This window comes from Pelodiscus sinensis, chromosome 1, assembly GCF_049634645.1.
Source record: "Pelodiscus sinensis isolate JC-2024 chromosome 1, ASM4963464v1, whole genome shotgun sequence".
Lineage (NCBI taxonomy): Eukaryota > Metazoa > Chordata > Testudines > Trionychidae > Pelodiscus > Pelodiscus sinensis.
The window spans coordinates 182,705,425-182,719,232 of record NC_134711.1 but is presented as its reverse complement, the minus strand read 5'-3'; the positions used below and the strand labels follow the sequence as shown (position 1 = coordinate 182,719,232).

The window sequence follows — 13,808 nt, the reverse complement described above, 5'->3', positions numbered from 1 at the left end:
GTTTCTTTCCAGCTATCTAGGCATTTTTTCCCACACTCATCACCATGGTATCTAGCCTTTTGACATCTGTAGGCTTAATACAAACCTCTTTTTGTCAAAAATGTCATAATTTTCCTCTCTAAAGTATAAACGTTTCCATCTTCTTTTTTAACATCATGTCTTAGATTCTGACAAATTATACTAGCAGTTACATTGGTAGCAAGCATGTACATTTTGCAAACAAGATGGAATGCTCAGAAAAAGTAGAAATACAATTTGCTATTTATCTTAAAATCTGAAAACTTCATGTGGATTTATGCAAAGCTTTCTGCACTGGCATAATAACCAAAACAAATGAAACACACAAAAATGAATTCGCCTGTTGTAGAAATTACTTACTAGGTTTGCATTTAAAGGAGACAAGGAGGTATTTAGTGGTTCCTGGACATAGATCAGGTCCAAAAACCCGACTATTGACAAGGAGTTGGCAGGCTCTCTGGTTCTGGCATTCATCCAGTACTTTCTAGAACAATGGGCAAAAAGGATAGTCTTGAAAACAAGATATAAAGCTATATAGCAACCAAAACTCTTAGCTATATTTTGCTCTTTACATGAGAAAAACTATTCACTGGCACTGGGACATTATCACAGGTGTATTTAAAAAAAAGATGTATAACAGGAATAAAATAATGTCTGTGCTGGTCTTTGACCAGTGGCAGAAAGTTTTGATTCAGTTCATCATTTTAAATACAAGTTCAGTTCAAACTAAGGATTTAATGCAGCAAGATACTTAAGCACGTAAGGACTTTTAATCACAGGAGTAGACTCAGTAGGGAGACGACCTGTGACCTTAGAAACAGGCAAAGGAGCAACTCTATTGGGGGGGTCACATGCCCCCAAACACTATGGGTGGAAGGGGCAAGCAGCCTGTGGGGCTGGTGTCTCTGGGATCTGGTGCCTACAACAAGGGTCCCTGCAGTCAGCAGCAGCAACAGGAGAAACACAGCAACAAGGCCACAGCTCATGCTGCTTCTCCAGCCATGTCACTCTGCTTCCCCGCACCACTGCCTATGAGTGCGGAGGGGCTAGATCCCTACTGCTGGTGATGGCCTCCTGGCCCCACTAATCCCCTGGGCTGCATCATTCAGGTTCAGAGTCTGGGGGAAGAGATGGTGTGGGGGCAGAGCAAAGGCGGGAAAGAGAAGGGGAGAGGGCAGAATGGGCAGAGAGACGCAGGGCCTGGAGTGGAAAGGGGTTGTATTGGCCCTTCCCTAGGCTGGGTAGCGGGTGACGTGACTGGTGGTCTCCTATGTTCCTCCTCAGCAGTTGCCTCTGGTTAGGCACACGCTGAAATATCTTCTTCACTAGAGGCCTAAATCCATTTCAGACATAATCTGATTAGTCAGTATAGATGTGATCAAACTACTTTAAATCTCTTAAAAAAAACCTCAGGCCTTTATCTACACCAATGTCCTAATAATATCCTGCTTTTCCTACTGTGCTGCTCTATTAAGTAATTGGTAATTGCAAGCATGAGAGGAGTAGCGTAAAAAGGCTTGCAATGTATAACCACATTAACCAGACCTTCTCTAAGCAGAGTGAGAGAACAGGGTGGCTGGCAAGCCAAAAGCTTGTTTAAAACTTTGTTGCTACTGCTGCTGGAACTGTACCAGTGGCAGCAATGATGGGAAATCTTAAAGAAAAGTATAGTGTAAACACGTCAAAGATCGGTTTGACCCCACTTTTAATACAATTTTGCCAAGCAGAATCATGTCTGAAAGACAGTTTGGGTGTAACTGTGATTAAACCAAGTTAAGCCAACTTTAATAGGCAGTTTATTTGAAACAAACAAAAGAAAGAATTTCTTCCTACAAACATTATTTCTGAGTCATCTCCATGCTTTCTTATGCTTAAAAACATCAAATTGTGATACTGAGTATATTCTAGTTAGGTCATCAATATTTATTCAGTCCAAGTGCTTTTCAGACATTATTGTCTGATAGATGTAGGTGCCAATGCAAAATGTGTTGGCCTTTACTGTTTAGTTTCTAGTCAGAAGGAGCTAAATTTATCACTGGCAGAGCTCTACTAATTTCAGTGGACTTACACTAGGAATGAATTTAATCTAGATATTTAAATCATAACAATCATACTCATTGACACTCTTGTTTCCACTTTCAGACAAGACACCAATATCTGAATAAGCATCAGCCTTGGACACAGTCACTCCAGAATAGGAACGATGCACAGTACAGCACATCAGAGTGATCCTAAGAAGTTCTGGGCTCCTTTGCTCCTCTTTTGTGGAGATAAAAGATTTAAATCTAACACTTCTCAAGCACATTACAGTGCTGTTACACTGTTGAAAAAGGAGGAAAAAGGACTGAGAACTTAGTTTGGTCTCCCAGTTCTTCTTTGAAAACATTAGCAGACTTACCCGGCATTGCCTTGGTCCTTCAGAGCAGAGGGCTGGCACTGAGGCAGGGTACAGGAGTCAGGGCAAGATCTTAGGCATGTGGGGGGAGAAATGACACAGCAGGAGGCTGTGAGTGAGTGGAGGGGTTGCGAGAGTGAAGGTTGGGGGTGAGGAGGGGCTCAGAGTGGGGAGTCCCATCCAGTGGGACTTGCCCTCTGCATCCACCCAGCCGGCAGGGCCTTTTTTCTTCCTCCACTGGCCGCCAGGGGTTTTCCGACCCCTCCAGCTCTGCGGCCAAGGGCCAGGGAAAAGGTTTGGGGCAGGTGGGCTGCTTATCCAGTCTGGTGACAGGCAAGACGTGGAGCCCCAGCCCTGCTCCCCACTTTCTTGGTGATGCAGCTGCCTCCAGTAGCCACTCTGCATATAGCTCTCCCCTAGGGCTCACTGTCCCCAGTGGCCACTCTCAGTATAGCGTCCCTCCTCATTGTGCCCCTCCCTTTCATGTCCCTCCTCTCTCTTCCTCCTCCCTTTTCATGTTACAGAAAACAATAGAATTCCAGGCACATCCCGTTTTCCTGGCGCAACCAAACCCTGACTTTGCTTTGAGTTAGGAGAAGAGGAAGCTGCCTCCCAAATTTGGTGCCCTAGCTCTTACGGTTTAGGAAGAGTTCTTGAATAAACAGACTACAGATGAACAGACAGACATTTCTAGAATATATAGAGGGATTTCAAGTCAAATCAATAATCATTATCACCCTGGCGCCCCTACATTGGAATTGTTCAGAAAAGAGTCAGTTAAATAAAATCAGGAAAACTTTAGCTCTTGAACAAGTGGACAGTGTACTGACTCCTATTGAGTTCAATGAACATTGCAGGTATTTACATCAGAGCTGAACCATCATCCACAGAGCCCTGCAAATCTGCAGATATCTACTTTATATCTGCGGGTATCCACCTCGGAGGATGTGAATGTAGAAATGTGCCACTCATTTTTGTGGATGCAGATACAAAAATTTTGTGTCTGGGCAGGGCTCTAATAATCCATAATGCTCTTTATAATGGTATCCCTTTATACAAAGAGTGCTCACATTTTGCACAGACTCAGCTGTGCAAAAACATCAAGCTACTTATATTATCATAAGAAGACAGTATTATCAGTCAGGTTATTAACTTCATCCTTTTCACTAATACAGTGGTTCTTAAAGTGTGGTCCACAGACCAGTAGTGATCCACAATGATCTTGAAAGTGGGCCATTGACTTGGGGCTTGCTCCCCCTGTATAGGGGAACTTGCATTGGTGCTCCATTCCCATGGACCCCACAAGATTGGAGTGCCACAGCCGGTTTCCCACTGCAGGGGAAGGAGAGGGAAGCCTTATGGGCTGGATCTGGCTTGCAGGGGAAGGAAGCTGCTCTGTGCTCTGCCACTCCCTCTCTCCCTGACTGGAGGAAGGCAGCCCAGGAAACTGCTCATCTGGAGGCTTTCCCCACTGCTCCCATTGGCCAGAATCATGGGTGCAGGAGCAGGTGGGGGGCAGTGTCTAGGAGTGGCAGGAGGAATGGAATCAGGTAAGCACCCCCCATCATCCTCATGGCTAGACCCCCACACCTCTATCCCCATCACGCACCTCCCTCCTCCTGAGACCCCCCCCCCCCCACCCTGCACCTGCATCCTCCCTTCCATCCTGGCTCCTCTCACCCTCAGACCATTCCTGCATCCAGCTTCCCAGCCAAACCTCTCTACTCTCAACTCACTCCTGCACCCAATCTCCAAGCCAAACTCCCCACCCTCACCCTCAGCTTGCTCATACACCCAACCTCCCACCCAAACTCCCCACCTTCAACCTGCTCCTGCACCCTATCCTCCACCACCCAGACCCCAGACCCTCAGCCCACTCCTGCACCCAACCTCACAGCCAGACCCTGCAACTCCACCCCCTCTTGCACGCATTTTGTCAACATGAGTAGTGGGCTGGTGGTCCACAGAAAAATCTGTATTAAGCGGGGTGGGCTGTGGGCCAAAAAGTTTGAGAACCACTGGCATAGGAGTTTACTGTATAAAATGCCAGCTATTTTTTCTCCTCTCTGTAAGCTAATACTGTGCTTGATTATGCAGATCTCAAACTTCATTCCACAAAGAAGGATAGAATGAGATCATCATGGGTTTTTTCCAGGAATTCAGTTTACAGTATGAGTCTTTTCTATTTGACAGACTCAGAGCTTTCGGGGATACAGAGCCAGACATTCATCTTTTATAGCTATAGTTCTGAACAGTGAAAAAGAAAATATCTGTAAAAGTTTATATTATTTTACAATGCAGTTAGTTGCCAGTGTATTCAAGAAAAAGTGTCCATGGAAACCTCACAGAGACTCTCATGACTCAAGAACTCAAATTAACTATGGGTGACACTCCACTAAAGTCAATGAAATGACACCAAGGATGCATTTGGCCTCACATTTTTTTAAGTGGACAGCTGTACTTTCACATGGCCCAAAGGTCATTCATAGAATATCTTTAGACGTTAGTTGCAGTACAGCATGTACAAGCCACGTTATTAAAACTCTGTCACAACGCTGTTTCTGATAAAAGGATGTTACACAAGATAACTTAATACTATTATTAATGGATGGAATGGAGATTCCCTGCTGGCTTGAAGCAATAGCAATAAGCACTGAGGGCCTTGATTCTTCAAAAACACCCTGTTCTGTAGAGCTCTTCAACCCATCTTTAAATCTCATTGAGTTCCCCTTGTCAATGCTTTGCTGAAGCATAACCTAACAGAGGAATTCTAGACCTCTTTACAGTCAAGAGCTTCCTTCATCACAGTACTCAAAGGGTGGACTTCCTCAACTTATGTAAAGAAATTCCCATGCCATCAAGTAATAATTTATGAACAGCAGTGTCATCCATATTCTACTATATACGTGAAGCAACCTTTAGGATATTACTGGTGAACCTGGATATTCATTTCAAATGTAATAATGAAGTAGGTTGTTGTGGCCAGAGGGTTTCGCTCAGCCTTGCCATACTGGTGATCCAGGTTCATGTCCTGTTTTCTGACACTCTAGGGGCATGTCTACACACAGCAGCATTATTTCAGAATAATTGACGTTATTCCAAAATAACAAAGAGCACGTTTACACAGCAAGCCTTTATTCAAAATGTCAAGCTGTGAAGGACTTTTTACTTCAACTCATGGTAACCCTCATTTCGCAAGGAGTAAGAGAAGTCAAAGGAAGAGTGTTCTTCCTTCGGCTTCCTGCTATGTAGGCAGTGCCAAAAGCTGAATTAAGCCATTTCGACTTCAGCTATGCAAGTCAGCTCTTGAGGTCCCTTCCAGTCCTATTCAGCTCTTGAGGTCCCTTCCAGTCCTATTATTCTATAATTCTATGATTCTATGACTTCTGCCCTGCTGTTTAGACGTACTCTCGGTGAACAAGCAATGAGCCAAATTCATTCACAGTGTAGTGCCATCTAATTAAGTGGATTTTACAACAAAGATGAATTTGGCTCAGTATATTCAGCGCTAGAATACGGGGTACTTGTCAGGCCCTTGTGACCAATTAAGGCTATTCTAACCAGATCTGCTTGGCTAAAAGGATGGGTGTTGCAGAGCTTTGAAAATGGAAGGCTAAGTGTAGAAAAACAGGAAAGTTAGTTTAAAAGGAACCCTGAAAATCTTTTTCAAGCCTACAGAAATAATAAAATCTATTCACCTGATATGTCTGCTGGTGAAATGAGTACTTCGAAGTGTGTCATTTTGTGTTACCTACCAGTTGAAACTTTGTGGAATTCACTTAATATTGTGAACACTTGGCATTTTCATAGACTATGGGTCACAAAACTGAAATCTGATCTAAAAACATTCTCAATTTTAAAAACCTTATACAATATGTGATACCTGCAAAGTGGTAGATGCCACACAGTTTAAGGGATTTTTCATCGTAGTTTCAGGCTGCTGTGTACTACACATTTGGGAATCTTGCCCGTAAAATGCTGACTGGACACTTATTGTTGAATGTCGAGGACACTGTAGGCTCAAACGGTCGCCATCACAAGCATACACTGTGTGGTTTTGCAGAAGTTTGGTTAGGTAACCTAGAAAATATTCAACTATGTTACTTTTAATACAGGCAATGACAAACTCTTCAGATAATATGAAAACTGTATCATCCCATGGAAAGGACATAAAATCAGGATTGTGAACATGGCCATACCACATAAGATTGTGAGCTTATCAGTGTTTCAACCTAGTCAGTATCAGACCTCAAAAATATCTGGGTGCTGGGTTTTTAGATGAGGCCTGAAGCTACAGTATAGCAATTTGTGGTCATTAGAGATCCCAACGCACTTTCTCAAAAAGTTCAAGGTGTTATTCTTCAGATTTCTGATCTATTTTCCCCTGAATTCTCAACTGGATAAAGTATTCTTTATTTCCTGTCCTAAACTGAGGTGTCATCTTACTGTGCTGTTAATGGGAGCTGTGTTCCAAGTGATGAATAAAGTGATTCTCTCTATATAATTTGCATATCAGAGTCTAAAGTAGTTCAGGGTCCTTCCTAATAAGAGATGCTGTTTAACTGTTAGATGTTATAGTTTGCAGTGTTGTAGCTGTGTTGGTCCCAAGATATAAAAGAGACATGGATGGGTGAGGTAATATCTGTTAGTGGACCAACTCCTATTAGTGGAAGGTACAAACTTTCAAGCTCTTCAACACAGAGCTCGTCAGGTCCTTCCACCAACAGAACTTGGGCTAGTAAAAGATGTTATCTTGCTCACCTACCTTCTCTAAGGTTTCTTAGCATGTAACCACCACAGACAAAGAGGTGGAAATTCATATACTGCTACTATAACCGCTGCATTTACCATGTGATTGCAGGTAATATGTATGATCATGTCCCCTGCTGAGCATGCCTGTATTTATAAACATTCCCTATCACATATTTGAAAGTTAATTTACGTTCAGTACTCAGCACTCTTACATATTTCAATCCTCACTTTTACATTTGAACAAAGAACATGTCATAGAAAATTAGGAGACTAATTCAATGAAATGCCCAAGAAATTAGAACAACAATTGTTGTTGTTTTTAAAGAGTTGTTTAACTAATGTCCACTTTGCTACATTTAAAAATTATCTCTAATTATTTTCTATTTTAATTATCCAGTCTTAACTCAGCCTTATGTCAATGTGTACACAAAACACATAAAGGAGAACTTGGAAGATGAAATTCTACAAATTTGCTCCCTCATCCCCCAAAAAATCAAAACATACAACTCAACAGAAACCAAGTTGTAGATATTCTTGAAAAACAATCTGCAACAATTTTAATTAGTGAGTGCCTCCAGTGAATTATTTGTTATAAACTGTGAGAAACAGAATTTTAAAAATCAAGCTAACTAGCACAACAGAGTCAATTTAATTCTTCAATACACAATTCTCTACAACAACTTTTAAGAAATTTCAGGGAAAAAATGGAAACCCCTTATCACAATAACTGTCGACCTCTGCACGTCAGTACAATCTGATCATTTCTTTCCACATTTAGATTTTTTGCTGTTGCTAACCTCACTTTTTATCTTTTGGCATACTTAGGAAATTTTAAAATAACAGAAAGTAACCATTACAAAAAATGACTACAATTCTGAATCTGCAGCATTAAAAATTAGTGGGAGCTTTGTCACCGACTTCAGTGAATTTGGGATTAAGCCTTTGTAAAACTCTACTTGAAGCACTAAATTTGGAATGAGAAGGAAATGTCCATTTTTTACATACTTATAAATCTGACATTTATTAATATTTCTCCTTGTCCTTAATTTTGTTGATCTGTATGCAAGCACTTGTCTACATAGGGGAAATTCTAGCAAAGTAAGCAAGGGTATGAACTTAAATCTCAACAGCTACTTAGTACTAACTGCCCATGTGGACACATTTATTTTGCACAAAAAGCAGCCTTTTGTGATTGGCTTCACCTACTTCCAGAACAGACTTGGAAGTGGATTAAGGTAAACTATAAAAAGGAACTTCTAGTGTAAATAAGCGTGGTCAGAGAAGCAGCTATTGCAGAATAGTTATTCCTCAAAAGCTATTTCAGGCAATTTCCCACATAGAAAAACCCTCAGTTCAAAGATCACATGCTCCAAGGCTTTATGCTCCAGAGTGGAGTAAAAAGAGTGTGAGAAATTTTAAATTTCCAACATTAAAGCTCAACTGAAAATTCCATTCAAGAGTCCATAACTTCTGGAGGCCTCTTCATTTTCGCCTGTGCAGAAAAGAAAAGAAAAAAGAGCTCTACTAGACCTGCCCTTCAAGGAAGGAGAAAAAGAGATGAAGCACCAGAGAAGATGGAAAGAATATTCCCCATCCCTCTAGAGGAAATGGAAGAAAAACATCATCTGCTTCTGTGTCCTCTCCGTTCCCTAGAGGGAACTGGGGGAACAGAGTCTCAGGCATAGGCATGGGAAGTATGGACACGGGAGTGCTTCTGCACAACCAAGTTTTGCACCTTGTTTCCTTGTGCTCTTAGGCTGTCCCTGCTGCCGACCCACCATCGGCTTTGCCAGCCCCAGGTCCTGGCTTCTTGGCAGCCCCCCTGCGTTCCCGCTGGCCCAATCAGCTTCATCACCCTTGGGAACCCTTCACCCATTGTACATGAATGTTCTGCAGCCCACCATCTTTGGGTTCCAGCCCCAGAGGCTCTGCTGCCACTTGGAGTCCCACCACCATACCAGGGCTTCGCAGCTTCCTCCAGCTATGGCTAGGTTACCAGTTCTCCTGGACTGGATGTACCAGACTTCATTGACAGCAATGGCATCCAGCCCTTCCAGTCTAGGAGATTTGGCAACACTACGTGTCAATCCAGCCTGGGGCAGTGAGGGGTGCAGACAAGGTAAGAAAGGTGCATCTCAGCACTCTCACCCTAAAAATAATTCCAGCGCCACTGCGCTCAGGCTTGGTCTATGCCTAAAACTTAGGTCGATTCAGCTATCTCACGCAGATCTTTGAAAAATTTAATGCCCTGGGTGATGTAATTAGGTCAATTTAACCTGGCTTTAGAAGCATCTAGATCAATGGAATAATTTTTCCATTGCTGTAGTAAATGTCTGCATACACTGCAGCACTATAACATTGTAGCGCTTGTAGGGTAGACATAGCCAGACACACCAGCATTAAGTCAACTATTCACACTTCTTCAAGGAGATTATACAGAGGGATGAATTTGGGGGTGTATCTACTTGTTAATATAATGAGAAGATTTGGGGAATAGAACATTTGCGTAGAGAAAGGGTTGATGCACTTGTGTATTGAAGTGTGGGAGAATATTGAGAAAGGAAAGAGAGAATGAATATAGGACAAAGAGAGAAAGAACACAGTGCAAGGAAAAAGAGGAAGGGGGAAACAAGGAAAGAACTAACAATCAGAGGGAAAACAATACACCACGAGATATAGTAAAGAAGAGGCACAAAGTGGCTAGAAGGAACAAGAAACAAAAGAGACTTGGTGTGGGGTTTTGTTGTTATTATTTAATTAACAGTTTAATGTCAAAATATTACAGTGAAATAAACATAGCAGAATGATACTATGTGCACACATTCTGGGATTTTCGAAGAAGCCTAAAATATTCATAACTCTCCTTGATTTTCAATAGGAATTCAATGCTGAACTCCCTGAGGACCGATGAAAATCCTAGCCACTGCTATCATCTGTCTATCACATGCCCATTCACTAGAAATACACAAATAGTTCTAGGATACTGAGGACAGCTAATGAGTTTTTATCTGGTAGATTATCTAGAGGACACATGGAAGATGTAGTTACTTAACATATCCACTCTCACCAATCAGTTTCTTTGGAAAAATATTCTGAAGAGCTGAGAACTCTAAAGCCATGTTGCATTTTCTGTACACTGTACATCTATATTGCAATAAAGGGCCCATCAAAGTGAATCTCATAGCCTATGTCAACTGACTCAGGTTGGCACCATAAGGCTGGTGTTTGGGCTCCGAGACTCCCCACACCTGCGCCTCTTCCTGGGGTTCAGAGCCAGGGCTCCAGAAGAAGTAAGGGTGTTGATCCAACCATTTTTAGTCTCATTCCACGAACCCAAGTCCTGGGTTCTGAGACTTGCTGTCATGGCTTTTCTTTTTTTGCCATGGAGACATACCCCATAATAGGCAACCTGTGGGATTTTTTACAACTTGAATTGTGTTTAACTAATCTTTGGAATGGTTGCTACATTTTTCTGAGACATTGCACGGACTCACAATGTCACAGTCAAACTGGGTTTGAATATTTGAAGGTATTTTTTCTGATAAGTCCAATGAAGTACTGATGACATGAGTGTGTTAACCACTGGTCCAGTAGCATGCCATAGGAGAAACTTCCACTGTGATTGTTGACCAGGTGGAGTCAATGATGCTGTAAACTTAATGATTCTAGGCTTTTTAAAAATAGGAACATAGAATGGGGCTCCTGTGGCCCAGATTGTCAAAGGTATTTAGATGCCTACATTCTAATGATTTCAATGGCTGCTTATGTGCCTTTGAGAATCTGGGCCATAGGAGCCTAATTGTAGGTTCCTATTTTTAAAAATCTTAGAATCATTAGGTCTACAGCATCATTGATTCCACCTGAGCTCTACTTTTACATTAGAAAGAGCTGGACAATATTTACCAAAATGTAATGCTGCAATTTTTCATCAAACTTTGAAAATAGAAAAATGAGGAAGGGGGGACATTTTTTATTATTTTTGGTGTATTTTTCAACCAATTCTGACTCCCCCTTCTTTTTAATGTCAAAATTTCATCAACATTTTGAATTTCCATGAGTATTTTCCCCAAAATTTGCTTTCATTGAAAACTCATTCATTTCTGTGAGACCAGAATCAGATCTTACAGTAGAAAACCCATGGCTAGAAACAAATCACACTTCTATATTTAATTGCCCTAGGTATAAGTTTCATAAAGAAATAGTTTTTAAAACAGCAAATAGTCCTGCAGCACCTTAAGGTGCATCTACACAGCACTCTTAGCTCGAAATAAGCTACACAATTTGCACTGTGCAAATTGTGTAACTTATTTCAAGTATATTTCAAAATACTGTAGCTTATTTTGTAATTTGGCGCCACATTTCTAAATAAACTACTATTCCGAAATGTCCCTTAATTCTCCTGAAATGAGGTTTACAGGTACGTCAGAATATAATGCCCATTATTTTGAAAGATTTTTCAAAATAATGGGCATGCTGTCAAGACATGGAATGGCTATTGCAGGATACCGGAAGTATCCTGAAATAGTGCCACAGTGTAGCTGTACCCTTAGAGACGAATAAAAAAATGTAGATAGTATCATGAGCTATCATGGGCACAACCCACTTCTTCAGATGAATGGAGTTAAGCGGTCCAGGGTCCAAATAAATAGCAGAGAAAGAGGGGATAGGAAGGGCAAGAGAAGGGAAAAAATGGAGAAAAAATATTGTCAATTAGTGTCCATGTTAAATGAGGCTAATAGAGAGCCCCTGAGGCATGGGGGAGAAGGAAGGGGAAGTTTGCACTGACTTTTCTATAAGGAAACAGAGAACACGAGTCTCTGGCTGGCATCTCCCATAGCATCAGAGACATGGGATAAAATCCTGACCCTATTGAAGTCAGTGGACACTTAGGCATTTTCTTCAGAAAGCTTAGGATTTCACACCACTTTGCAGTTCTTCACTCATGTTCTTTTGAGATCAGCGAGACTGCCCACATGAAAAACTGTTTTTAGGATCAGGCTCTACATTCTCTTTTAAAACATTATTTTTAAACAAGAGCTTTCCTCTACTCAAACCATACAAAAATAAAGCAGCTTCCCTGCCAGAGACACTTCTTGGTGGGCCCCATTCCAGAAAGTCCTGATGCCTCCTGAGAAGTACTGGGCTTCTACTGAGGATAGGCCCAATTCACATTTACAGTGAATCTTCTTCACACTATTCGAATATTGTAAAGGAGTCTTAAATGTAATTTATTGCTACTTTAGGGACTTTTTAAACTACCAAAATGGTGTAAAGGAGCCAAAGTGTAAATGAGTATCTGGCCCAACATGTGTTGTGAGTGCTTGACACCATAAAAGATTTGGTCCCGCTGCTGTAATCATTTCAATTCTTTAGGTTTTAAGTTACTTGGAACCAAATGTGCTGGGTACAAAACAGCCCAGTATTCCCTAAAGAATATCAGTGATGATGTGATTTGGATGAGTTCCCTGGCATCTTAACTGTGACTTTGATCCTGCAAACTCCTAATCCAGTATCTAAGCACCTTTCTGCAACAACCACAACTATTCAGTTCTAAAAATGCTGTTTTAAAAATCTGCTCTGATTGTATATAAGCAGGGGCATTTCTCTCAGAAAATAATGTTTGAGGGATGAACATAAAAAAGAAATCATGCTCTCTAGCCTTCCAAGTGGCATTTAAAATGCTTATATATTTGCACACAATAAAGGATAAAAATAGTCATGGAAATTGGCTGCTAATCTTTGATAAGAAAAGTGGTGACGTACTGGTATCTGGATTGCTTTGCTCACATGAGAGACTATGTAGACGTGCATTTTTACTATTACACAGAGTACTACAAACACAGCCTTGCACCTCTTAAAGGGCTATATTGAGACTGAATGTCTCGCCTCACATAAGGGGTGGTACACCGCCGATCTGGAAAGGGATGGTGACTCAGAGAGTCACAGTTACCTTCCTGCTTTTCCTTAGCTCCAAGAGGAAATAAGTCACTGCAGTCCTTTACAAAATGTAGTTTACCTCCCTCTCCTGCTGACTCTGATTTGTGCCTGGTGGGCGGGTGAGCATGGCTCTGCGCACTTTCCATTCATTTGCTTATACAGAGGAATAACATTCCCATGAAAGCTGCTGTCTCCTACCCTGTGCCCAGAATGGTGATCCAGGTGGGCCATACAGACAGTAGCAGTTTCCAATTACTTCCTTCAACTTCCCCAGGAAGTTTGCCTCCATAACACCTCTAACACAGGCTGTGCCTTAATGATACAACGTGTTTATATAATCCTGTTCAGAGATCAGTTTTCCTAAAGGCAGCTACTCCAGCAAAACTGCAATGTCAAGCAAGCAAGCAAGAAAGAGAGCAAGCATTTTAGCATTTGCCAATTTTTATTATGTCTATTTACTTTTCTGTAGCTCTCTGAACTGGGACATTAAAGGTAGGCTACTGGTCAGTTTCATGTTGCTTTATAGTCATATTTCACTTTGGGTTTTAGTACAGGCTTTGCAGTGTTGTCTGCATTATTATAAACATTACAGTGGAATGTTTATTTGCATTATAAGATGCCTCCGTTATTTTTTGTTTAATAGGATGGAAATATTTCTATTGGCTGTATGTTCTATAAATTATATATTTTATAAACAAATCTAAAC

At 41.3% G+C, this 13,808-nt stretch overlaps 1 protein-coding gene across 4 annotated transcripts in view; it reads right to left on the bottom strand.

Annotated features, from left to right (window-relative positions):
* Window positions 1–13,808, bottom strand: part of EVA1C (eva-1 homolog C) — an 81,624-nt gene that overhangs the window by 41,318 nt on the left and 26,498 nt on the right. For 3 of the 4 annotated variants that reach the window (XM_006126095.4, XM_025186119.2, XM_014575040.3), the window contains exons 2-3: window positions 6,297–6,493; window positions 379–502 (exon numbers count right to left, since the gene is read on the bottom strand). The exons of the other annotated variant lie outside the window; for it this stretch is intronic. In XM_006126095.4, the coding sequence (XP_006126157.1) occupies window positions 379–502; window positions 6,297–6,493 (321 nt within the window). The remainder of the gene's footprint in view (window positions 1–378; window positions 503–6,296; window positions 6,494–13,808) is intronic. 4 annotated transcript variants of the gene reach the window in all.